Source organism: Netta rufina, assembly GCF_964035555.1.
Source record: "Netta rufina genome assembly, chromosome: 3".
Classification (NCBI taxonomy): domain Eukaryota; kingdom Metazoa; phylum Chordata; class Aves; order Anseriformes; family Anatidae; genus Netta; species Netta rufina.
In genome coordinates, this window is record NC_140125.1 from 114,008,822 (window position 1) to 114,032,755 (window position 23,934).

Consider the following 23,934-nt stretch of genomic DNA (forward strand, 5'->3'; position numbering starts at 1 on the left):
GACACAAAGGAAACTAACATTGCTGAATACCTGCAGCTTTAAGCCAAGTGTAGCTTCTTACTCATTTAAGTGTTGCGTTTTGAATAATCAACTATATTTAAAAAGCAGTCTTGGCAGTACTTAATGTTATTATTGGACTCAAAATCTAGGTCAGCCTCTTAAAAGACTAGGGGATAGGGGGCATGTCAGCACTGGTCAAAAGCATTATCCATTCAGTCTGCATGTGAATATGCAGAGCTTGTATGAATTTTTATTGCATTAAAGAAAAGGGTTAAGGAAAAAGCCAGAAGGGTTTGGAGGAGAAAAAAAAAAAAATATCTGCATTTGTAAGTAACAGGATTTTGTAATTTAGCCCATATGTTAATGGCAAAATGAGCCCTTAAAAGTATTCTTTTCTACAATACTTCATTAATGGCTACTGGTTAATAAGGCTACTCTGATTTCAATAGTTGCTTTAATTTAAAATGCTACCTTGATTTTCACAGGAATGGCTCTTATTCCATGAATAAATTATTACTTTGTCACTGTTTTTGTCAGCACTATTAACTATGGAATATATTCTGGCTGGTCATTTTAAGTGTCTTTCTTATCAGTATTGTGCCTGGCATTCATTATCCTCTTATCTCTCTGCCATTTCTCTCAGTAGAGAGGTAATGGATTGATTACTTTCACTGCTATATTGGTCAGGATGTACAACAAATTCTCTTCAGCTCTACAGCTCATTCATCATGGATATCCTTTAATCCCCAATCCCTGAGTTTAAACGTTTCATTCTCTTCGTATATATTGGAAATTATTAGTGAAGACAAGAATCCAAGCAGTGCATCTTTTATCACTCATTTACTGTAAAACATTGTCAGCAGAGATCTTGGGGGGTTTTCTCTCAGTTATGCTGCTCAGGTGAATTTGAATGGCACAGAGCCACTAATGCAGTAGCATTTGCATTTTCGGAAATACTGACTTGTGTGTTGCAACTGGAGAATTAGGGAAAAGGAAAAACCACAAGGATTGTTCTTTGTGATGTGGTGCTCCCCAGTTTGCTGCACGTATGCATGGGCTGTAGCAGAATCTCTGCTATGTGAGTACATTTTGTCTCTTTAACTTACAGATTAAAATTGTGGGGGAAAAAATGCTGTTTTCTGACAAAGGAAAAAAAAAAAAAGTGGTGCATATACGGAATGCTCTGTTAGAGGGAGTTGGATGGGATGAGATCCAGTGCACCTCTAGCAATTGGATAGTAGAATATGAATGCTTTCCTTGGCTTTTCTAAGAAGCTTGTTTCTGGCAAAACTATGGTTGCAGAAGAATCCTGCAGGCATCAGCGTTTTGGCTGGAAGGCATAGGGAAAAATAGAGTCCCTTCCTTGGGCATATGAAGGACACTCAAAGGATCTGTATAGCAAAGGAAGTTCCACTAAATACAGGGCTGCAGAAGGTACAGCTCTGTATCACTGTCACTGTGTGTGCTCTATATCACTATCACTATGTGTGCTCATCCTCCAGAAGGCACATTTGCTTCCCTTGTCATCGGCACTGCTTCTGATACTGATGCTTATCAGTCCAGTCTGCACACAAATGCTGAGGCGAGGTCTTTGCTGTTACACTAGCAGCTCTTATGCAGAAAGTGCTTAACCTGTTTATTTTTTTAAAGGCATCAGCTTCATCCTAGGAAGAGGCAAACTGGGGAAACCTGACTCCAGGACAAAAGGAAGAACGAAAGACTCAAAATCTTTTAAAGCAAGTGTTAGTTGAGAATGCAGAACAGCGCCAATTAACCTCCATTACAGTCAAGCCCTTCCTGAGTCTCTCGATGATGAGGTACAGTGAGCTTCACAAAAGGTCTCTCCAGTGATTTTCCATAGAAGGCTGTGAGAGAAGGACCTGCATTTGGTCATGTCCTACCTCATGAGTAGGTAGAACGGACTGCACACGTGCCCAGAGAATAAACTGAGCACAGCTGACCCACTGAGCAAAGATTAAAAGAGATAGAAACTGGTCTTCTTGATTTAAAATAAAAATAGTAAGGCACCTAAACATTTCTACTACTGCATCTGCCTACTGTAAACCACTGAATGGCTGCATGATTTCCATCAAAAAAAGGGAGAGAGTAGTTGCTTCCAATGGTAATACATAACATAAGTTTTTTGCAACAAAAATATATTGCATATCAAGATATTTTAGGATTATCATGCCATCTCAATTAAAAAAATAAAATAAAATCACTTATCATTTTACCTGTATTCAGTCTTTTGGCAGATAGTCCAGCAGGAAGATCGTATCACTTCAGCCAGATAGAGAAATCTCTGTAAGCAGCCCCTTGCCTCTTTGACATCTTCTCTTAGATGTCTTGTCAGAGTCCCTGCATCTGACATCTCTTTTAGATGCCTTTTGTAGTTGCTTTAAGTGGAACATGGCCAAAAATTAAGTTTTCATCCTTCCCATGTCCCTTTTATTGTTATCAACAGCGCTATTATCATCCCTGTCTCTCGTCAGTCGGCATTTTCATAGTTGCAGGTCTGAATGTTTCACTTGCCAGAATTTGTCTGGTCAGACCAGCAAGGTTTTTGTCACTGCTCTAGAAGTAATTAGGAAGGACAGGTTTCTCAGCAGGAGAGAGGCACGCAAGCAAATCTAGACCCTTGTTAGGATCCATGATGGTTGCTGCTTAAAGAGGGAACGTTTCTAGTAAGGCAATAGAGCCCAACAGAGGGGGGAAAAAAAAAAAAGGAAATATTTCTCTTTGTGCTTTTTTAATTTGTAGTGGAACTATTAATAGCCCAGCCTTTTCTCATTTCCTGTATTTCTCACAGTGTGTTGTCCCTTTCTGATTTTGCTTCCCCCAGATTGAAATAAAGAGTTGTTTGTTGTCTTTAGAAATGTCATTTCTCCTGTATCGCAGTATTTGATTTCCTGGCACCTTTTGCTCAGCTCCGCAGCTCACAGCGTGGATAATGTTGTGTCTCAGCAACCCCATCATATTGTAGTACGACACTGAAATTCTTTCAGGTACGCATGAGAGGGAGAGCTGCTAAAAGAGTTTGGTGTTGCATTCTCCCACAAAGAGCACTCTGCATTTCAGCCGATCATTTATTTAACGTCTGACAGCCTCCAAAAGGAAGGGTGGGTTATCCGTGCACCTAAAAGCATTCTGAAAGGGACGGATTCAGCCTGTCTTGTAGTCAGGCGGTCTACACATCCACCTTATTTGACTGATTTCTGCTGGTACTTTAATAAACAAATAAATAAATAATAAAAGAAGCTACAGAAGCCCCAGTTTCAGTCTGCCCTACATCTGAATGTAGCTTTCAGGCTCCAGCGTTCAGCCAGAAATCAATTATTCACCGTCCTTAGAGAATGTATCTCCAGGTTGGGTTCCTTCGAACCCAGGACAGAGTCGATGCCACGCTCCAGAGTTTGGTGTGGGGCTGGTGTCCAGGGAGCTGCAGCCTCACCGGGGCAATACCAAGTGAGTTTTTGGGTGCTCCACTGTCAAGCAGTGCCCATGAAGCTGCCTTCTGGCTTATCCTAAAGCTTGCACCCACCAGGGTCCTCAGGTAACCTGAATCTTGTCCTTGGTGATAGCCTTGCCACTTGGACTTTAGGGATAAACCCAAGTATCCTATTTCCACTGTCTCCACCATGATCACTTACAGCTCCGCTGTCTTCCTCTGATTTCACATCTGGAGGAGCACATCAGTGTGGTATTTCCAGCAGACTGGTGTAAAATAGGGTGGTTGTGTTCTACTTTTTGAGAGGGAGCAGCTTCTAAATTACTACCTCTTCTAAATTGCTAGCTCTGGCATGGATTACTCCTGTGACCTTATTTCATTTTCATAGATTTTGTAAAAAATATATTCAAATGCTTGTGTCAGGTTCATCAGCAGCAGCCCTTAATACTATTCTTAATAGTACTATAGGACATCAAGATAATGACTGAGAGGCTAAATACCAGCTTGCTGTATTTTTCTTCTGTATAACTCCTGTGCACTGATTTGACAATTTGGGTCATTTTGCATCTTCTTCCTTTTGAGTGTCTTGTGAGTAATATGAGATTAAATACCTAAAAAAAAAAAAAACGAGTATGGCAAAATTTTAGATGTTGAATAGCTGAGAAAATGTTAGCCAAGTTTCATTGAAGATGCACTATTTTCAAGCAAGGAGGTTGAAATATGAAAGATTTATTTATCAGCATTTATATTAAAATGTGGTACTTAATTTCTGATTGTTTTGATTTCGATTAGAAATGCTAATTCAAATAAATTAAAGCTGAGAAAACATTTTTGAAAACTTGCAGTTGAAAAGAGATCTGCAGCCATCACTGAATAAGATATGGGAGAATAAATTAGATCCTTCTTAAAGCACATTGAAAATGAAAAGCTGAACATCGCAGTGCCAAGTATTAGCACTATTCGTTAAAAACATGCGATACAATATTCACTAACAGAGTTTTGATAAAATGCTTTACAAGCATGGGGCTTTTTTTTTCTGTTCTTTTTTTATAAAGTGATTTTATTACAGGTTCCTTTTACTATGAGATTTATCTTGCTAGGAAAATACTCTCCTTGTTTCATCTTCATGTTAGACTGGTGTTTCCTCTAAAACAGTGACACTAAGCTGAGGAGGTTAACTTCAAGATTTGGGGTTTGGGCTTCCTAGAGCTATCTGGGCTTACCTCTTCAGGTTGCACAGGAACAAGTGCCACCCTGAATGTTTGTGATGTGACGTTTGAGAAGGCTATTATTAAACTGAGGGGGGGGGGGGGAATGAACTTCTGCTTTATTATAACTTTTTAATGCAATATCAGAAAGATGCAAAGGATCTGCCAGGAGACTGGCATTTCACCATTGTGCTCTTTTAATTTAAATGACAGCTTGTAAAGGTATTCCAGGGCTGGCTGTAGAATCCTGTTATTTAAACATTGTCAAAGCTTCGATTTAATTAACTCTAATTCAGTGCAGCTTCCCCATCCTTGCATGCTCTTTCTGTCTTTCTTTCACTCCCTCTCTCTCTTTCCTTTCTGCCGGCCTTGAAAGGCTTCGGAGCACCTGTCAGGGTTACGGTGTGATTTCAAAATGCCTCCGTGCCTGTTGCTGGGTGGAAGGAAAATTACGTCCTGGCAGAGCAGCGCTGAAGCATTTCACTGTCAGCCGGGAGATGCGGGTTGCAGGGCAGAGCCGGCACGCCAAGTCCCCGGCAGGCTGCGGCTCCTCGTGTTTCAAATGATCTATGGGTGCTTTCGAAGGAGAGCCCAGCCACGTTGCCTGCCTGATAAAATTCACAGAGGACGCCTCTGGACTTCCAGAGACAGAGTGAAAACGTCGTTTGTCAACCTGGCGAGCGTCAGCAGCAGATGAGGCAGAGGAGGCTGCTCCGTGCCTGTCCCCGTGAAGGGCTGCGGTGCCAGCAGGGCCAGGGCTGAGGATGCTGCTAGCATGGATGCTCCCAAAAAAGCCAGCCAGCAGCAAGAGACAGGGGCTGGTGAAGCCGTCAAGCAGTGGGGTGGCACAAACACATAAAGAGATCAAAGTCTTGAGTCCCCCCCCCCTTCATTTGGTGCTCATTCAAATTATTATTATTATTATTTTCAGTAGTTCAGATTAAAGACGAGCTTTCCTGAATACTTGTAAATTGCTTTCTATGATTATCTAGCTCTCTTTCTCCTCTCTTTGATATGCTACCCTGCTCCCCCAGTATCTATGGATGTACGAATTATTACTCTATGTCTTCAGCATGATTTTGGATAGGAAATATTCCCAGGCTCTGAAGGGCAATTCTGTAATGGACGCTGCATGAGACCAGGCCAGGAACAAAACAGTACCAGACAAGGCTTGCTTTTATGCATCTCCTATTCAAAAGCAGTCATCCAGCCTTTGGGCTATAACAGTTTTTTATTTTTGTTATGCCCAGACCAACAGCCTGGTTGTCAGAAGTAAACCCCAAACTTCCTTCTCTTTCCATTTGCACCCCCCTCTCTCCCTTACATTCACATCACACGCTTTTTCTCAGAGCTTTTGGAGCTTTTGCAGCTTCAGAAGCCTCTTCGTTTCCTCCCGGTGACTTCCCAAAGAGAGAAAAAAAGTCACGTGCTGATTTTCCCCAGACCAGGAGACCTCTTTTTGTCCTAATCAGCTGCCAGCACACGCGTGGCGACCTTCATGCTGGTGCTCCCCATCCGCCGGGAGCAAAGCAGGCAGCCCGCAGCTCTCCCTGCCTTGCAGTGGGTAAGAGGCAATGCAGCTGGATCAAAGGAGTCTAAAAATGCAGACGGCTAATCAAAGCTAATCAGCTAGCCTTCCTTTGTACTTAATAGAGAGAGATGGACAATCCTGGGGGAAACCCAGCTGTGCTGAAACAGATGTCTGAGGAAAGGAGAAGCCTCCCTCTCTGGAGGTGCCTGCCCGACTGCCGGCGGAGCCTGGCTAACGAAGTTAGGGCAAAACGCCTTTTACGCCGCTAAGTGCAGATTTGATTAATCCCAGCCAAAAAAAAACACTCATCCTGTGTAAAAGTCTGCAAGTGTTTATCACAATTTAATTTTAATGTGAAATAGTTTTTGAGGAGTGCTGTCCTGGCCCGTACCTGAGGGACCGGCGAGCGCAAGAAAAACAGTCACAACCTCGGCCGTCTGCTGCAACGATAAGAGGTGGACTGAAGCAACTGTCAAAGCTGGCATATCAAAGATCTCTCTAGCATTTCCCAGCCTTGAGAAAAAGCACCTTGCTCAGATGTTTCCCTTAAATAGTTTGTAGATTTTCCAAGAATGCCCTGCTTCTCATTAAAAGAAAAAAAATAAAAGAAAAAGAAAAGAAAGATTTTAATAGACATAGCTCAGTTATTTTTCAGTCACTCAAGGACAGCTGTGAATCTTTTTACTGAAAACATCAATCAACGTGCAATGCCATTAACACAGGAAAGCAGGACTGACTTCACAATGTATATTGTGGGTGCCTGTATATCTTATATGTGAAGTTACAAACCTAAAAATAGGTGTGCAAAGCAAATACTTCAACTTGAAACTGCTAAAAGGACAAGAGTTGTGTTACTTTCAGTCTAGTAGAAATGAATAGGCATGTACAGTATATATTGTTCTCCTTTGCTGGTTTTTAAGGCATGAAAAGCAATTTGAAGTGTAGACTTGCTTTAATGCCATTTAGATTCCTCCCACAGTAATGTCAGCGCCTGTTCGTGTGTGTGTCTACATAACAACGTGTTTCTAAAAAAGAAACTTGGTTCATTCCCAGTTTAAAAAAAAAAAAAAGTTTTGTAGTGTTACCACTATTCATACAAAATCTGAATTTTCTATATCTCCACAAAAAGAAAAATCATTAGAAATGTATTGGTGAAGTTTCCACCGACTCATCTTGGCCAATGGCTCAGGAGGTGCTTTGCTTTAAGTGCCAGGAGCATGATTTAGAGTAGTTTGAGTTAAAGGAGACTTAAACTGATGGGGCAAATGACGCCATACTGTGCCAGGGAGGGATTTGCTGTCACAGGGGCAGGTGAAGGCCACTGGCAGGGACAATCTACAAGCTTAAGCACAGCACCATCAGGCCAGCAATGCCCACACCCCCCTGCCCAGCCTTGTGCAGCTTTCACGTAGTGCCTTGGGTCCTTTCCAAGCCCACCTCTGCTATCCTGTGCTCCTTTTGTGGTGGAGAGCTTTGGGACCGAGTACATCAGGAGTGTGGCATCACGCAGAACATGAGCCACATCCTCCTGTGAGGAGGTGAGGGGGCAGTTTGCTTCGTGAACTCCGCGCTTTTGATTAATCTATTCAAATATTAGCATGCCTTGTGAGGTAGACCAAAATATCCTCTGGATATATAAATATTCATATACTAACATCTGCCACAGCTGCATCGTTATAATTCTCTTTTCATGGGAGGAAAGGAGTCTCTTTGAGGAAAGTCCAATGTACCAGAGGGTTTCTCTCTTCATACCTGTCACTTCGGAAGTTGAATAACTTTTTGACTTCTTTGTAATTCCATTATTTCAGAGTTAGCCTGGCGTATAAGGATTTAACTTCAATATAGCAACTATTAACATTCCTAGATCACTTTTAGTATGTGTGTGTGAGGTACTGTGTGTTTTTAATGATACAAAACCTCTTGGATCATTCACAGGCTGGTTTCTGCCACTGGTACAGCCCTGAAACAACCCTGCTTTGCAGTTAATGTTACCAGATTTTTGGTATGCTCTTCCCCTCCACTTTTGGCACTTAATAACATACCTTCCATTTTCTATGGCTTGGTACAGTCCCTTGAAGCTCCAGATTCTTCCTCTTTTTTTTTTTTTTTTTTGTTTTCCTGCTTTACAATCTTACCTTATTTATAGCTGTCCATCTACAAGATGTCTTTTCTCTAGGTTCCCTCTTCTTTCCTCTGAAATTTGTCTGTGAGTCTACTTGGCCTCCTTCTTCTAGGAAAAAAATGAAAGTTGCCCAAAAACATCAGCAGCAGCATTGTTTCTCAGTGAATTCCATTCAGATCTGTGCCATCTGTATTACTATGTATTTAAAAAATATGTTTTGTTTGTTTGTTTGTTTTAATGTTCAACATACTGGAAGTTGTGGTTTCCTGTTTTTTTTCTGGCATGAGGAAGATAATGTTTTGGTGTACCACCAATGCCTGAAGGTACATCAACCTTACTTTCTTTTTACTTTCAAAAAGCACATAAAAAGTAGGGTCAAACTGAGTAATTTCTTAATGTCTTTTTCTCTTCTAGAAGCTCTACTCAATACTCCACAGTTGCTGTTTTTCCCATTTATAGATTGAATACCCTAAAAGAAATATTTTTGGATACTTCTGGGTCCATCAACTTCAGAGGAAAAAAACGTAGGAATAGTGAGAAATAGTGAAACTTCACAGTTCCAGTTCTGAACCCTGACTCTTCTTTCAGTTAAACCAGTACTAAAGATTGTGTTAAAATGATGCACAATTTGTGTGATTAAGGCGAGAATTGTACAGTCACTTACAAAAGGGGGTGTTGTATTTTTATGTTGAGTTGTCGTTGCAGACTATTCCCTGCTGAACAAGATGAGATTTAAAGCTCCAATCAGGTGCTGAATGGCCATTTTACAGAGTAGGTACTTGCCTTCCAGCTTTATCTTTTTAACCTTTAACATTACTTAGATTAGTCAAATGCAGGTTGACCCTATTATTTCGGGAGAAATCATTGTTTTTCATTATGACGAATTATAGGTAGGTTAAATTTTCAAGAGCTCTTAAGTCCCAGGCTCAAAAGTTACTATAGCATTTTGCAAAATTTCATCTAAATCTTTTCTATTTTTCATTTGTTATAGTTCTTGCAGATAAAGACCCTAGAGCTGCTGCTTCATCTTCAATTTTATTTTGCACTTAGAGCATTATGTATTTTTAAAAAAAAAGTTGCAGCCTACCCAAATTACACTTCAGTCTAGCAATTTAATGTCCTTAGGAATGCACCAAATTATCTTAATCACATTCTGCAATGATATATTACTACTTTTAAAAAATACTGCTAGGAGAAAATCACAAGCGTACAACAGGGAGTTGAAGAATAAAGCTGTAACACTTAGGGGAAAAAAAGGAAAACTAAACAAAACCCAGGACATACATTAAGCTGACTAGAAAATTAACATTAAAAAGCATAAGGAAATCAAGAAACAATGCTCCTTTGATAGCACTGGAAGTGTGTATGTGTAGAACTGTATTTATTTTACAGTACAGTAATGGTGTACCGTAAAATAGAACAGAAATAAAATTTCTCTGTTGTACTGGTGTGTTGGTTAGGACTGGTAAATGCTTACTGTCACCTACAAGGGCGTTACATCAGTTTGGCTCTACCAGTTAGAGCACAGATGTAACTGAGTTAAAAGCAACCTCAGGTTATAGATAAATAGCTACTGCCTGATACTGTTGTATTGAGAGTGTCTTCACGGAGCCAGGTTGTCATTGAAACTATTTTGGTTGTAAGATGGTATTTCAAAGATATATTTTTTTTTAATAATACCAATTTCAAAAGTCATTGAACCATCATTATCAAGGTACAAGTTTTCTGAATTCATTAGGAGAAATGTTTTCATTTTGTTTCAAATGGATTTTATATATGTTATCCCATTTAATATCATTTCAATAGCAAGTAGATAGTTCATTACGACATAGGATGGTCAAATACTCTATTTTCATTTTAGAATGTCAGGCTTTTAATTACGTTGCTGCTATTTAGTATCAGAGTAACATCTTATTTTCTAGATCAACATTTCATATTTGTGTTAGGATTAAAACAGTTTGACATTTTGAATACAAATATTCATTGTATTAATTAAAAATAATGACCTAGAAAATGCTTGCAAACTAACCCAAAGACATCAGTGTAGGGAGACATGACAGTTGAGCCTTATTATCGTTATTAATGATATATTTCATAATGTAAAATACAAAAAAAAAATAAAAGTAAGAACACATTTTATTTTAAAATACTGTAAAATATTCAGACCACAGAAAGGTTCACACAGATACCAGAAGACAAAACCAACTGTTGAAATATTGACTTTTCCTGTGAAAAGTAAAGGGCAGCTTTTGCACAGGTAGATATTTGTTCTTTTTAGATACACGTTAGCCTTCTGCTGCCCACGCGGGGAGAAGGCAAGCATGCAAGAGGTGAAATCCTGAAGCCTTTGAAGTATAGCAATACATTTTTAATGAGTTTGTTCCCAGGGTTGTTCATTTGTACATATAAACTGCTAAGACCGTATAGTTAATTAAAGGTACGGTAATTTTCATAAATATGTATACGATATGTGAAAATTAATGGTCTAGAGAAATGAAAAATAATAAACTAAATTATAATAATTATCTCTCCTGAAACCAGTTCAGATGCGCAGCTCATGCTAGTTAAGAGACACCACTCTCTGTCATAGGGCAAGCTATCACAGAAGGCAAAGTAAATAACCACCAACTGTTTTGTTCTTAAAGAATGCAAAATAAAAATTAGAACATCCGCAGACAATAAACGGTGGTTATTTCATTTCCAGTTCTGTGTATTTCTTTTTGGAGATCTCACCACTGAATTTCAGGCTGCAAGAAAGAATCTGCCCTTTGAGAGGCTCTCAGAGGCAGCTCTGCTCTCCGAATCCGTAAGCCCTGTTTTAGTGTGTCACAGATCAATAAAACAGCGTGCAGATGAACATCAATTCCCATTCAAATTTTGGGACCTTAGATTATATCCTAGTTTAACCCAAACAAATTAATCAGTGGGAACACTGGTGTGGCTTTCACCGAGTGCAGTGTATCGAAGAAATGCTTTTATGTCCCTATGTGAGCATGCTTTTGATTTCCATTGTGAGACAGACAAACCAGTTCCCATCAAGAATCTTCTGTCTAAATTATATCCCACTATTTTCAGTTTACCTAAGGCTGCAGCATCTTTCCTCCCCTGACCTATGTGGATTCAACAGCGTATTTCCAAGATACCTGCCAGCATTCAGCCTTTCTTATATTTCACTGTGTCTTTAACATTCAAAGCTAGAAATAGTTCATGTTTTACTTTTTATATGGCTTTTCACAGCAGTGCACGTGACTTTACGGACCCCCGTCATCCTGCACGCTACCATTGGGGAGCTCTTGCTCCAGATATTTCGGTCATTAGCAAGAGAAGCTGCTAGTACCTTAAATTAAAACAGACCTTTGATTTCCCACTAAGACTTTTAGAAGAGGAATTCGCTTCAATTCTTCCGTAAAACTTTACAACTTTGTCTTCCCAGTGCAAGCCGGAGCCCTGGTGCGGCTGTCATTTGAAGTGAAGCTGCATCGCGGCCCCTTTTGTTCTCTCCTCTCCTCCGCTGCCTGCTCGCTGCCTGCTGGCTTGCAGGAGCGAGCGGGATGACTTGTGGTGACAGCTGTAAAGTTGCGGATGGGAGCAGGGAGAGGGAAAAAAAAAAAGCCCTTGTTCGGTTAGGAGGGGTTTTACATCTCTCTGTTTCCATAACTACACAGAAGGAGAAAAACATGCTTCTTTCATGCTTGTCTAGATTCGAAATTGCCTGTTGTCAGCCTTTCATGGGTTCAGTACCTTTGCGGGTTTGTCTTAGCAATATTTTCAGGTTATGAAATTATTGTGAAATTTGTATATTGTCTTCAGAGTTGAAATTTTGACTTTCTTCCGTTCACCGTGTTTGCTGAGGTGTCCCTTTATTTTCATTTGTGCTTGAAATGTTTCAGCCAAGTCTTATCAACCATCTTCATTATGGGAAAGTCATTCAGCTCGCAGAATAGTGTTTATAAGCGTGCTTAATTCCTAGAGAGTCCATAAATTTTAATACTCATTACATAAATCTTGGTCCTTTAATCTTAACAGACTTTTTAAAAGTGCCTTTTTTTAATACAGAGTTTGGTAAGGCAGCTACTTAAACGCTTCCTGATAACTCGTTCCTCTATGAATAAACAACATTTGCAGTTAAATGGTTTCTTACATTATCAGCCAGTCACAGCTCATATTGTCTTGCCATACTGTACAAACTCACTATTCAGGCAACACAGATACCAAAAAAGAGACTCTGCCAAGAATTGTGTAAAAGCTATTAACACAAATACCTTCCAAAATGTTTGTTTTTAAATGCAGGTTTACCCTGCTAAGGGGAAACATGAGTTAGGCAGAAGGGATGAGTACATTTTACAAAACAATCCCTAAACAGCTACAACGGCGTTAAACTTTGAAAACTTTGCACTGCTTAGAAAAGAAAAAGAAGGGGGAAAAAAAAAAAAAAAAGAAAAAAAAAAAAGAAAAAGTCAAGTAGGCAATTTTAAAGTCTTTCACATCTTTAGGACAGGTATAATCTAGAGATTTGAAAATGTGATAAGCAGAGAGATGTTCAAAGAAAATCTGACAAAAAGTATGTTTTTTAACCATGTTGTACCCTGTTCCTAAAGCTAAAAAACACATAAAATTCAGTGCTGATTCTGTCTCCCCAGCCACTCATTCCTGCTCTCTCCTGCCACCTTCCCCTGCTCCCACTCCCATTGCTCTCTGTGCTCAGATCTCGCTGCACTTACGCCCCCACTTATGGGGCATAAAACCATAATTTATTTGTCCTATTTTCCAAACCCACTGCCATTTATGATGCTGAGGTACATGAACAGCCTCGTATTTAGGTATGATTATCATGACCTCTGTAACCAGGAGCACAGCCCCTGACACGAGCTGAAGCTGCAGAGCAGAGAACTGCCTGGTGAAGACGAGTTCCCCATTGCAGCATACCCTGAGGGAGGGCCTAGAGTTGCCTGGTGCTGTTTTCATTTTTTTTATTTTGCATTATTTGATTACACCTGTCTGTTCTGATAGTGTAGTGGATCGCCGGGACTTGCTGTGGAGACACAGTCTGTATAAAAGAGCACTTCTCTACCGTGTGAGCTGCCCACCAGACCAAGAGATGCTGTCACATGCATTTAACCCAGTGCATAACATATGCCCGATACTAAGCCATCCATCCAGTGTATTGGCCTAAATGCTTATATTTACTACTTTATTGTCTTTAGATGATGTATAACATCTCCTGAAAGTATGGGGTTCCAGTCCCAAAGATTTGAGCTGTTTTTATTTGCTTTCATTAGGCATCTATATCCTGCAGTAGCGTGACATGTTAGAAAATAACTGTGTCACCGTTGGTCAGGAAAGATGGACTTATTACAAAGAATTGGCTTAATTATACTGTGGTATGATTTAAGAAAAAAAAAAGAGTCCTGCCCCTGTTGAAACCGGGCAGCGCTGCCTTTGTTTAAAATGGGCAGAGGGCACGCAACTTCTTGCTAATTAATGTATGTTAAGTGCTTTGAAGTCCTTGATTGTCAGGTGTTATGCCTTACAGTTGTATTTCGTGTTCTGCTCTCCGCTAATATCTGCAATTTGTGTTGGATGCATCGCTGCTTTATTTTAAGGAAGCTGTCTCCTCTTATTTTCTTATTTGGGGAAACAAGCGTTTTGCTTGCCTGCTGCATGTACGCACGCGTGTGTGACTGATTGCTGTTAATACACAATTCGCAGCTTTTGTTCTTCCACCAGCAAAACTGGTCAGCCTCTGACTACTGCTGACATGTAGGGGCGCCTGTTGATTACGCTATTGGTTTCACAGATGGGTGCTTCGCGTTCAAAGCCTTCAAAACTAGGAAACGTTTAGCTAATGCCTTGCACTACATAAAGAGATCAAAAAGGTCTAAAAGCTATCTGCTAGTCTTCTGCTACAAGCAATTAGGATAATACTGAATCCAGCCCAAATCACGTAGTAATAAATATTTTAGCCATCCCTTAAGCGTGTATTGATATTCAGGGCTGTCTGCTGGTAAATAAAACAATCAGAAGTAAATTTCTCTTTGAATCTGGGCTATTCTGTGTTTCCACTGCTCACAGATTTTTTTTTTCTTCTCTTTCTGTCTGTTTCTCTCTCTCATTTTGTCTCCAGAGAAAATTATTGTCTGCCTGGAAATCAAGTTACAGTGCTAACTGAAATAGTGGCATGTTATATATGGAACAGGGGGCCAGGCTGGCAATTTGCTGGGATCCCCTGGGGTTTGTTTGCCTTGGCCAATATAGAACAGGCCAATATGGAACAGGCTGCAGCCAACTTTATATTTGATCAGAGGTGAATCTTGGGGGGAAAAAAACTGCAGATCCTGTTACAGGAAGCTCCATCTTCATCTCAGCATCTCAATGGGTGTTTTTATGTTGGATCATTTGGTCTTGCTGCTTCTGCTTGCAAGGATCACAGTCTGTGTTGGAAAACTAATCAGACTGTCTCCATATTTTTTTCCCATTTTTCCTGTGCATCCAGATATATAATGTAAATGCAGATAATTTTCAAAGCCAGTCACATATCCTCACTGTGCATTTGTAACCCTGTAGGATTATAAATTAGCAGGCATGGATACCACTGAAGAGTTAACCTTATAAATCAGAGTGCCAAAGGCATTCTATCCCCCAAACTCCCTTTTCCTTTTATCATTTTTATGCATAAGCTGTGATACCAGAATCTCTCAAAAGTTGCATTTAAAGGAAATTTTCTAGAAGTTAGGGGTGTAGTTCATCTCTGAATATAAACAGAAAATGTGTTGAAATAGTTCTGTGGTCTAACATTGGGAAATATCAACTCTATAATGTGTGAAGACATCCTTGAGGTACCTCCTAATGTCAGTTCTAGTGATGATAATAGCCTGAAAATTGTTTTCAAAACACGATAGTGTGACTTCCCTGGGTTTCTAATACATATTGAAAGGTTCCATTTACACATGGAGTTGTAGTTGTCTTCCTCAAGTGAGTAATCACTGCAACTGACTTTGTTGGCCCTTTCTTATCGCAATAAGATGAGAAGAAATTGTCCATGTGAACAATGAAAAATTATTTAGCACAACGGGGCGTCTCACTGCCAATAATCCGTTGAGCAGAATATTTGATAATATAGAGCCACATATGTTTTGTTCAGTATGGGATTTAAAAGTATTCCCCCACTCTCCAGCATCTGTTACTGTTTTCCTTCATAGCACAGGTGTATAACAGTGTCAACAAGACTAAGATCTAGACAGGTTGGGCTGCACCACGAAGTCCTGCTGCCGTAGCTGTATCTGCTTGGAGTACGACAAGTTCACACCTCGCGTTTCACATTGCTGTGCTGCCAAAACCCAGCAGAGGACAGCTCTCGGAGGCTTTTATTCCAAGGCTGGTGTAGCTGTACCAGCAGTGATACCTCTCCATCAGCATATGCCTCATCTTCACTAGAGTGTAGCTGCGTAGCAGAGACTCTGCAGGGCAAGGCCTTGCTGGGCCTGTGCTTGGGGCTGTAGCACTCCTGTTGTCAGGACTGAGCTTTTATAGGTTCTTTTTAGCTGGTTTAAGGGCTTGTGAAAACCAAATGTTCAGGAGATGGCCACAAGCAGTTGCTGGTTGCTCCAAAATGCCTTTGGAGCAGGCTGGCATCCTGGGGAAACTCCATAATCAGCACAGACTGGAAGAGGAGGGCTGAACACGCCAGTGTCATGGGGTCAGTGCTTTTCACCTCTGTCCCGAGGCATTAACAGCCTTTGCACTTCATCACAGTGCAGGGGGAAAGGGCTTCACCATCCGTCAGCTTCCCCCATCTAGATAAATGACCTTTGTACAGCCCAGTCACGGCTTTGTTGTGCCACCGTCTGCCCTCGACAAAGTTCAACTAAAATTGAGTTCAACTGGGAAAAAGAAAAGGTGGGGGGGGGGCGGGGGGGGAGTATTTATCTGCAACAGATTCTGTTGTGTCTGTGCTGAGTTTATTATCTAACCTTCCTTAGTGATCGCAGGGGAGAGACACCCATGTTAGAGGACAGTGCATCCTATCTGAGGCTCTGCATGAGACATGCTTCTGCCTGTTTTTGGCTGCAGAGGCAGTCCAGACAACCAGACATATGAATTTTAGGGTCTGGGAAGGAAACTCAACATCTCAGGGTAGTAGTATCTGAGGCGTCCTCATCTGATTCCCACCAGGCCTCCCTCATTCCCTTTTTTCTCTACTATTACTCACTTTCAGATCAAAAAATTAATAAGGGACCTATTCCTTGTCCTCAGTCCCAAGTCTGAAGCTCTTCTCCAGAGACGTGTAGTAGTCTTCGCACTGCTTGGAAGATGATGTAGCCAGTAGTGTGTTTGTCAGCTGGGGAACAACCAAGTCCCTGCCTGATAATCACAGAGACTCCAAGGGATGTTGTTCACTGGTAGTTGAGTTTGCAATGTCAAGATGCCCCAGCGGAGAAGAGAACAGCCTCAGCTACTGCAAAGCCAAGTACATCTTTGAAACTCAATCAGATTGACCTAACAATGCAATTAGGCATTTAGTTAACTAAAACGAGGTATTTAGTTACCTAAATACTTCTCTACGCAGCTGCTTCAAGCTACATATCAAGGGTAGATGTGGAGAAGCTTTCTGGGGGCACTCCCAGGCTTTGGGCTTTGCAGTTCTCTGTGTGTCTGGAGGTGCTGCAGTGAGGAGAAACTTGGGGAAAATAAGGTTTTGTGTGTTTCAATTTCATTAGGGCAGGCTCACCATGGTATGCAGTCCCATCATTCGTCAACTCGTCCCAACTCCTAGTCAACTGCTAGGTATTTTACTTCATAATTTAATTTCTTGTGGTTTTGCACACTCTACCGTTGTCAAAATGCGAGAGTGCTGGCACCGAATGGTTAAAATGCTTGTTTTGCATAACGAGAGCTTAACCTTGGGAATTAATCTCCCTAGTTATTAAGGCAAGAAAGTAATTGGATTTTCCTTCTGGTAACTTCTCTTGGCTTCCCCACATTTTCTGTACCAATCATGAAAGCACGAGGCTGCCTGGGTAAGCACTGGTCTCTTGCATGTTCTTCACAGGAATAATTAGTGATGTTTCACCAATTACCCTTTGCAGTTTTATAATAGGTTAGTTTTTCCACACAATTTAAAAAAAAACACTATTTGTAAAAAAATGTTCTTCGTATTTCAAGTCATTTTATGGTTTAGCTCTTGCTGCCCCTTTTTAAAGCCTCATTTGTCAGAATTTAAGCTGAAGGAAAGAGTTCTTCATTAAAAGTGGAAAGAAACTTGAGTGCTTCCAACGTGCCACAGGAATGTGCATTAGAGAGGATCTTTGACTGGTTCTGCAGTCTCCACTGTGCCTGAAATACAGAATAAATAAACTTGGGGAATAAGTTCCTTGTTCATTTTTATATCCAACCATAAGTAATTAAAAAAAAAAAAAAAAAAGGTTTAGTATATAATTTCTGTTCCCTTTCCTTGACCTACACAATTACGCAGTTGTTCTTGGTCCTACATTTGATCCTAGGCTTATGGACTCTTCAGTTCTAATTTGTCCAGTAATTAAGAGGAAGAAAATGTAGTGCAATGGGTGGAGCCGGGGACCAGGAGCCAAAGCATCTGAGCTCTTCCTTGCTCTGTTAGTGACCTGAGGAAAGTCACTGACACCTTCTGGCCCATATTGTCGCTGGGACTCTCAATATAATTATGTTTAAATCCCCCCAAGCAATGACATGAAGGCTAAAATGGCAAGATAGAGAGCATTTCCTTTGAAAAGCTCCGTAGAGATGTTCAGTTGCAGGTTTCAGGTCAAGTCCCTTTTAGGTTCTACTGCTCTGTGGTTCATGTAATTATGGAAGAATGTGCTGGTGGCTAATAAGCACTTCTTTATGAAGAAAATATTCAGCCAGTCTTTGACTGAGAACGATTTAGCATCAGCAATGATGAAGATAGAAAGGACTGGCTTTGTTTCTGAGATCCCAAAGCGTGTGTGGACCTAGGGGAAGGAAGAGAGATTCCTTGGGTGAGTGAGCAGAGATTTACTGAGAAGAGAAACATTAGTGCCCACTCTACTGTCATCCTTGAACTTCATTTTTAGCTGGATGTCTTTAAAAAAAAAAAAAAAAGAAAGAAAGAAAGAAATCTAGTGAGACAAGAAGCAAGCAAACAAACAAAAGCAGGGTAAGAACAAAGAGACCAGAGGAATAAATAAACAAGAGGAAATAACCAGCACATCCCTTTCTGAGTCTTTCAGGAAATTCCATTTGCTGGAGAGACGGCAGAAAATTAGGAGGAGCCCAGAAGAGGGACTAGCAGGAGACAGCTGAGATCATTTTTCACTGCCAGCACTGCACTGTGTTGTCTCTCCTTTTACAACTCATCGGCAGACATTATTACCTGGTGAAAAAATTTGTTTTGCAACTCATCCTGAGTCCTCATAAATCATTAATGCCTGGCTAAGCACAGTGTGAGCATTACAAATACTCAGAGAATGAGGGCCCGTTCTGATATAACCTTGTGTCCAATACTAATGCCTGCTAGTTATTTAGCAATACAAAGGGGCCTTGGCTAGAAAGATCGATGAATCAATGCAGTCTCCGGACTCCCTTCTCCTCTCCACCTGCCTCTTCTCTTTATGGTTCAGAAGCTGAGCTACAAAAAACACGGGACTTTTTGTAGTCGTCTCTCTGCGGAGGGCAGTGTGACAAGTCATGGGGGCAGGGTAGGGACTTAAGGCCTCTAAATGGCTGTGTGGAAAAGGGGAGCTTTGGTTTGTGATTAGGGCTCGTTCTGATTTCAGTTTTGTATGAGCCAGGTTGCACCACTGCTCCAGACCTGCTTTTTGTGGTTTGCATCCCTTAATGAATGCACGTGGCATTAAACACACTGGAGGGTGTAAAGCACATAGGTAGAAACTGTGCCCAGGAACTGCAGGTCAGGATGTAATTAAAGGGTGCTCAGTAAAGTCCAGGTAATCAGCCTGTTACCTGGGGAGCCATTTGGGGACTTAGATATTGAAACCAGCTCTCACGATACAGGAGATAGCATGGAGAGCACAGCATCCATCGGTGCAGTGGCTGAACTTTGTGTCTTACCATTCCAGTCATGATTTCAAAGATGGTCTCTACTGTCCTTACCCAGAGCACACCTCTGAAAACTCCCAGCCCATTCAGAGTGCAGCTAAACGCTGTTTCCTCTTCTCTCCCGGAGCTCAGGATCCATTGGTGTGGTTGCTATACATTTGCTGTCTTCGAACACTAAAAATAATTGGTCATAAGCTTTAAAGGGAGAAAACAGAATGAGGTGAGATGGAGATTGACCTCTCGTGTAAGTGTAATCTTAAACTCGTAAGAGTTAGGCTTGGTTGGAGCCTTTGTCTTGAAAGGCTTCTGCAAGGAAGATTGCAAAAGGCTGCCACGGGAGCTTGAGAAAAGGAGCTTGAATAGGAACATAGGGAAAGTGCAAAAGTAGTGGGTGGAGGACAATAGACGGGCAAATTTGAAAAAGAGAATGACAGAAAACAAAAGGGAAATTAAGTAGGGGTTATGAGAGAGTATCAGAAAGTTCAGCGGGGAAAGTAATTGTATTTAAAGCACAAAATCATAGAAAGTTGGTATGGAGGAAAATGTAGTTGGTCTAAGTGAAAGTGGGAGAAGGGCCAAGACAGAAATAAAAGTCAATCATGCATGAAAAGGGACAGAAACTTACTTTTTCCACAATTCCCTCCCAAAATATGCCACAAAGAAAGCACCTGTTGCTGTTCCTGTGACACTGAAGATGACAGTCACTTGGACCCTAAACCGGGTAAAACACCCATTGTGTCCAAAGTTTCCTTGGTCTTTAACTGAGGCCTGCATCATTGTACTTCAGCTCAGATAAATTCTTTAAAAATAGTCCCTGCTATAGCACCCACAGGACAAAGTGGTTTATTTTCCTCTATTATAGATCTGACACAACCTGCTGTTATTTCCGTGCCCTCTCTAATGATCTGCTTGCTCTCTGGAGAGCACTGACCCATTTCAGCACAGAATAATTAGCCTTTCAGACACTACTGTGTTTCCATTAAATAGACATAAATGTGCAAGGTGACATTTATTTACTTAGGCCTGAAAAATGTGCGCCACAGATGTTGGGGCTTGGGAGAACTTTAATTTATTTTAATGCAACAGTTGTATATTTGCATGCTTTCATGTTGTTTAACCGCTAGTGCTTCTCTGAAATGAGTCTTGGTAGAGTTTCACTGGGGGTACTGGGGAACACAAAGATTATTTAGGTCTCCATTTCACCACAGGGCCATTTGGCAATGATTTGGCAGCAGAGTGCCAAAGCCAGACGCAGGGGCTTTAAACACAGTTATAGTTACCCACTCTTCAGCTCCTTTTTGCTTTGTGTGTAGGGGGACTCCATGTAAAGAAGCTTTTTCAAGATTTACAGATCTGTCTGAAGAGGAATGTGTTTGGGATGTTACACTGAGAAAATGAGAACCTTGACCTATTGCAAACATAAAATAAAACCAAAATCCTTTAGTATTTAAAATCAGCTCTTTTATCATCTTGATCACTGGCTTCTGAACAGCCACGCTATTGCCCAGGTGAAAAGTATATTATTCATCTTGATAGCCCCTTTGGTCCACAAAGTTGGAGGGAAGTCTTACCCTTAAAAGTCTGGCCAGTGTGTAAAGCATGTAGGTTGCTTAGTAGCTCACATCCACATATGAAGACGTGGCATGCTATTATTTCATTCCGTTAGCACCAGTAGGCTTTATAAAAAGGAGGCATCGCACAAGGTAGGTGCTTTATTGCAGGATGGAAACACTTTCATAGGTTATTTTAATCATTACGATTCTTTTATGATGTGTGAAAGTTGATTGTTGCTGTAAATGAAGCCATTGAAGGCTAAAAAATAAAAATGCAGTGATGGTAAAAATCCTTGGAGTGAAAAAATGGGAATTACTATAAAAGGCAGTAATTTATTCTCTGCGTGAGATTATTTTTTATCATAAGAATGCTTTTAAACTAATTCTAAAACATATACAATTGTAATCTATATAGTTGAGGTATATTGCAAGGTGCAATGATAATTTGGTTAATTTTTTATGCACTGTAATTTCTATTTATTTATAAGTACTGTTTTATTCTGTTAACTGAGAGGCTTAACACATTTTTACTATGTTAAGGATAAGTTATTTTTGCAGGTCTTGTGGTTTTATTATTTTGACCCATATCCAGTTCATATTACATCACAATACCATATTTTTGCTACTATTATTCTAGTATGTTCAAAACTTATTTGCATTTGGGTAGAAATTCATTAGCTCTTGATTTTCATTATAACAAATTATTTTAACTTTTCTGTGATAATGCATTCTCTGTGTTTCTGATTTGCTGATGCTGAAAGATTTTGTTTTCATTTTAACCCTTCCAAATTTAGGATTGTTTTTGCTTTTTTTCTGTATATATTTCCGTTGTTTAGACCTACTGGTTCCTGCTTTTTCTTTTTCTTTTTTTAATATGTTTTGTTTGTAACTTCTGACTGTCTGTGTTGAGCCAATCTTACCAACAAAATTATCAGTTGTTTCCTGTTTCTCTACTTCTTTACAAAAAAAAAAAAAAATTGAAAAAAATAAAAAGTAAAAATAAAAAACTCTTAATGGGAACCCTGGCACTGTCTGTCTTCTCTGTTCTGCAGAAATGTTGAAGGAGTTGAACCAGCAACGCAGAGCGAAAGAGTTTACAGACCTGAAAATTATTGTTGAAGGCAAAGAGTTTGAAGTCCACCAAAATGTTCTAGCTTCCTGCAGCTTGTATTTCAAGGACCTGATTAAAAGGTTTGCCTTCCTTCCAGCTGTGATCTGCTCTGTTCTTTTGTAGGGCGCATTTGTGTCGCTTTTTTTTCCTCCCCTCTCTTGCAGGTTTATGAAGATTGAATCTCCTGTCACAGAGCCAGTAGCCATTCTTTCCACCTCCTCTGAATGTATTTCCAAACTGAAACTCAGATCCATTTGTTACACGTCTGACTCGTACAGTGTAATTATTTCTGATCAGTCGAGGCCTGTTTTGGCCGAAGAAAGTGTTCCACCACTGAGACATCTAAGATTTAAACTGAAGTACTAATAGTGATTCAGACCACAACTAAAAACTCTTGCTGTCGATGCTTTCAAGGGACTCCATCACATATGGCAGAAGTTTATCCTTCAAGCTACAATAAGCCATCAGCATTCTGGTGAATGATGCTGAGACGTCATGTTAATAAAGCATTTTGAGTATCTTAATCCCTTCACCCTGAAATCTTTGTTACATGCTTTTGTGTGGCTTGTAAGGGCAAAGGGATTGATATTTTTTATTATTCAGGGACTTATAAAAGAAGAAAAAACAGCTGATGAGTTTCTTTAGAAAAGATTGGAAATAAGACAATTTTCTGGTCAAAATATAGCTCAGTCTGCATTGTAGACAAAGAGTAGTTTTTTCCTACAAACACCTAGCTTAGAGTAGGTGCAATGTGTACATTTTCTAAACATCATGTCTCCACCTTCGCATTTTCCCCCTCTGTTTCTAGCTGATTGATTCTAAACAGTGCATGATAATCTTTTTTTTCCATTACATTGATTTTTCAATTTGTATGCTTCATATACTCGCATAGGAATAAATTGGTACTCTCGTATTATTAGTAAGTTAGAGTAGCAAGTAGGGAGAAAAAAAACATGAGGATAACTTTCATTTTTCTCTCAATCATCAGCAAATTAATGCAGCTGCTGATTTTGCCTTGCAGTATTTTCCTGAGCAGACTGAGCCTGGACTGTGCTAAAAAATGGGATTAAAGAACATTTTGCTTGCTTCAAATCCTGTATTTAAATTTTGCCAACTAACACAATAGTGACTGTATTTTATTTCAGGATGGCATATTGGCTGGTATCTCCTTTCAGTGTATTATGTCCTTTTGCACAAAGCTGGTTTTATAATTATGGATATATATTACATTTCTATGATATAACTGTGCTGACTGCCTTATCAATTATTCATAAAAAATATGTTGGCCTAGGAAGCATGTCTTTTCCCCTCTGTAAATCTAATGATTGCTAGCTGTAGCTATGCCAGATCTCTCCTGTCCTTCCTCTTCTGTCTGCTCATTATCATTTAATAGTTAAGGCTAGAGTATATGCTTTTAGGGTGATAAGGTGTAGAGTCTGGATGGAAAGAACGTCTTAGAATCAACTTATAGAAATACAATAACTGAGTGGCCAAAGACTGTCATCTGGATTTTGCTACAAACGCATCTGCTTGTGTGTATAAGTCACCAGGCAGCATCTATTTCTAGAAGCACACACTAGAGGAACGTTGCTGCTTTATTATTTTGTTACCAAATGGAGATGTAATTTAGACTGAACTCTTTGATTTGCACTCATTTAAAACCAAGAAATAAAATTAAAAAAAAAAAAAATCTTTTAAAAGTGACTATGAAAGCAAAACCTTAGATTTCAGCATTTATAACCTTAGATTTCAGCATTTATTGTCTTTCAGTTGTTCGCATAAAACTCACACATGATGCAAGAATAAGGGAGAGGTTTCGTCCATTTGCCAACCTCACCATTTTTTGCCTTCTTTCACATCATCAGCAGCAATAAATATTCCAGAGGTCGATTTGTGTCCACAGTCA

General features: G+C 40.1%; 1 protein-coding gene across 1 annotated transcript in view; it reads left to right on the forward strand.

Moving 5' to 3' along the window:
* The window catches only part of LOC311208058 (kelch-like protein 29), a gene marked incomplete at its 5' end in the record, with an annotated part of 143,558 nt that overhangs the window by 54,496 nt on the left and 65,128 nt on the right, over positions 1-23,934 (forward strand). Inside the window, one exon of the mRNA XM_084284476.1 lies at positions 21,970-22,108. Within this exon, the coding sequence (XP_084140602.1) occupies positions 21,970-22,108 (139 nt within the window). The remainder of the gene's footprint in view (positions 1-21,969; positions 22,109-23,934) is intronic.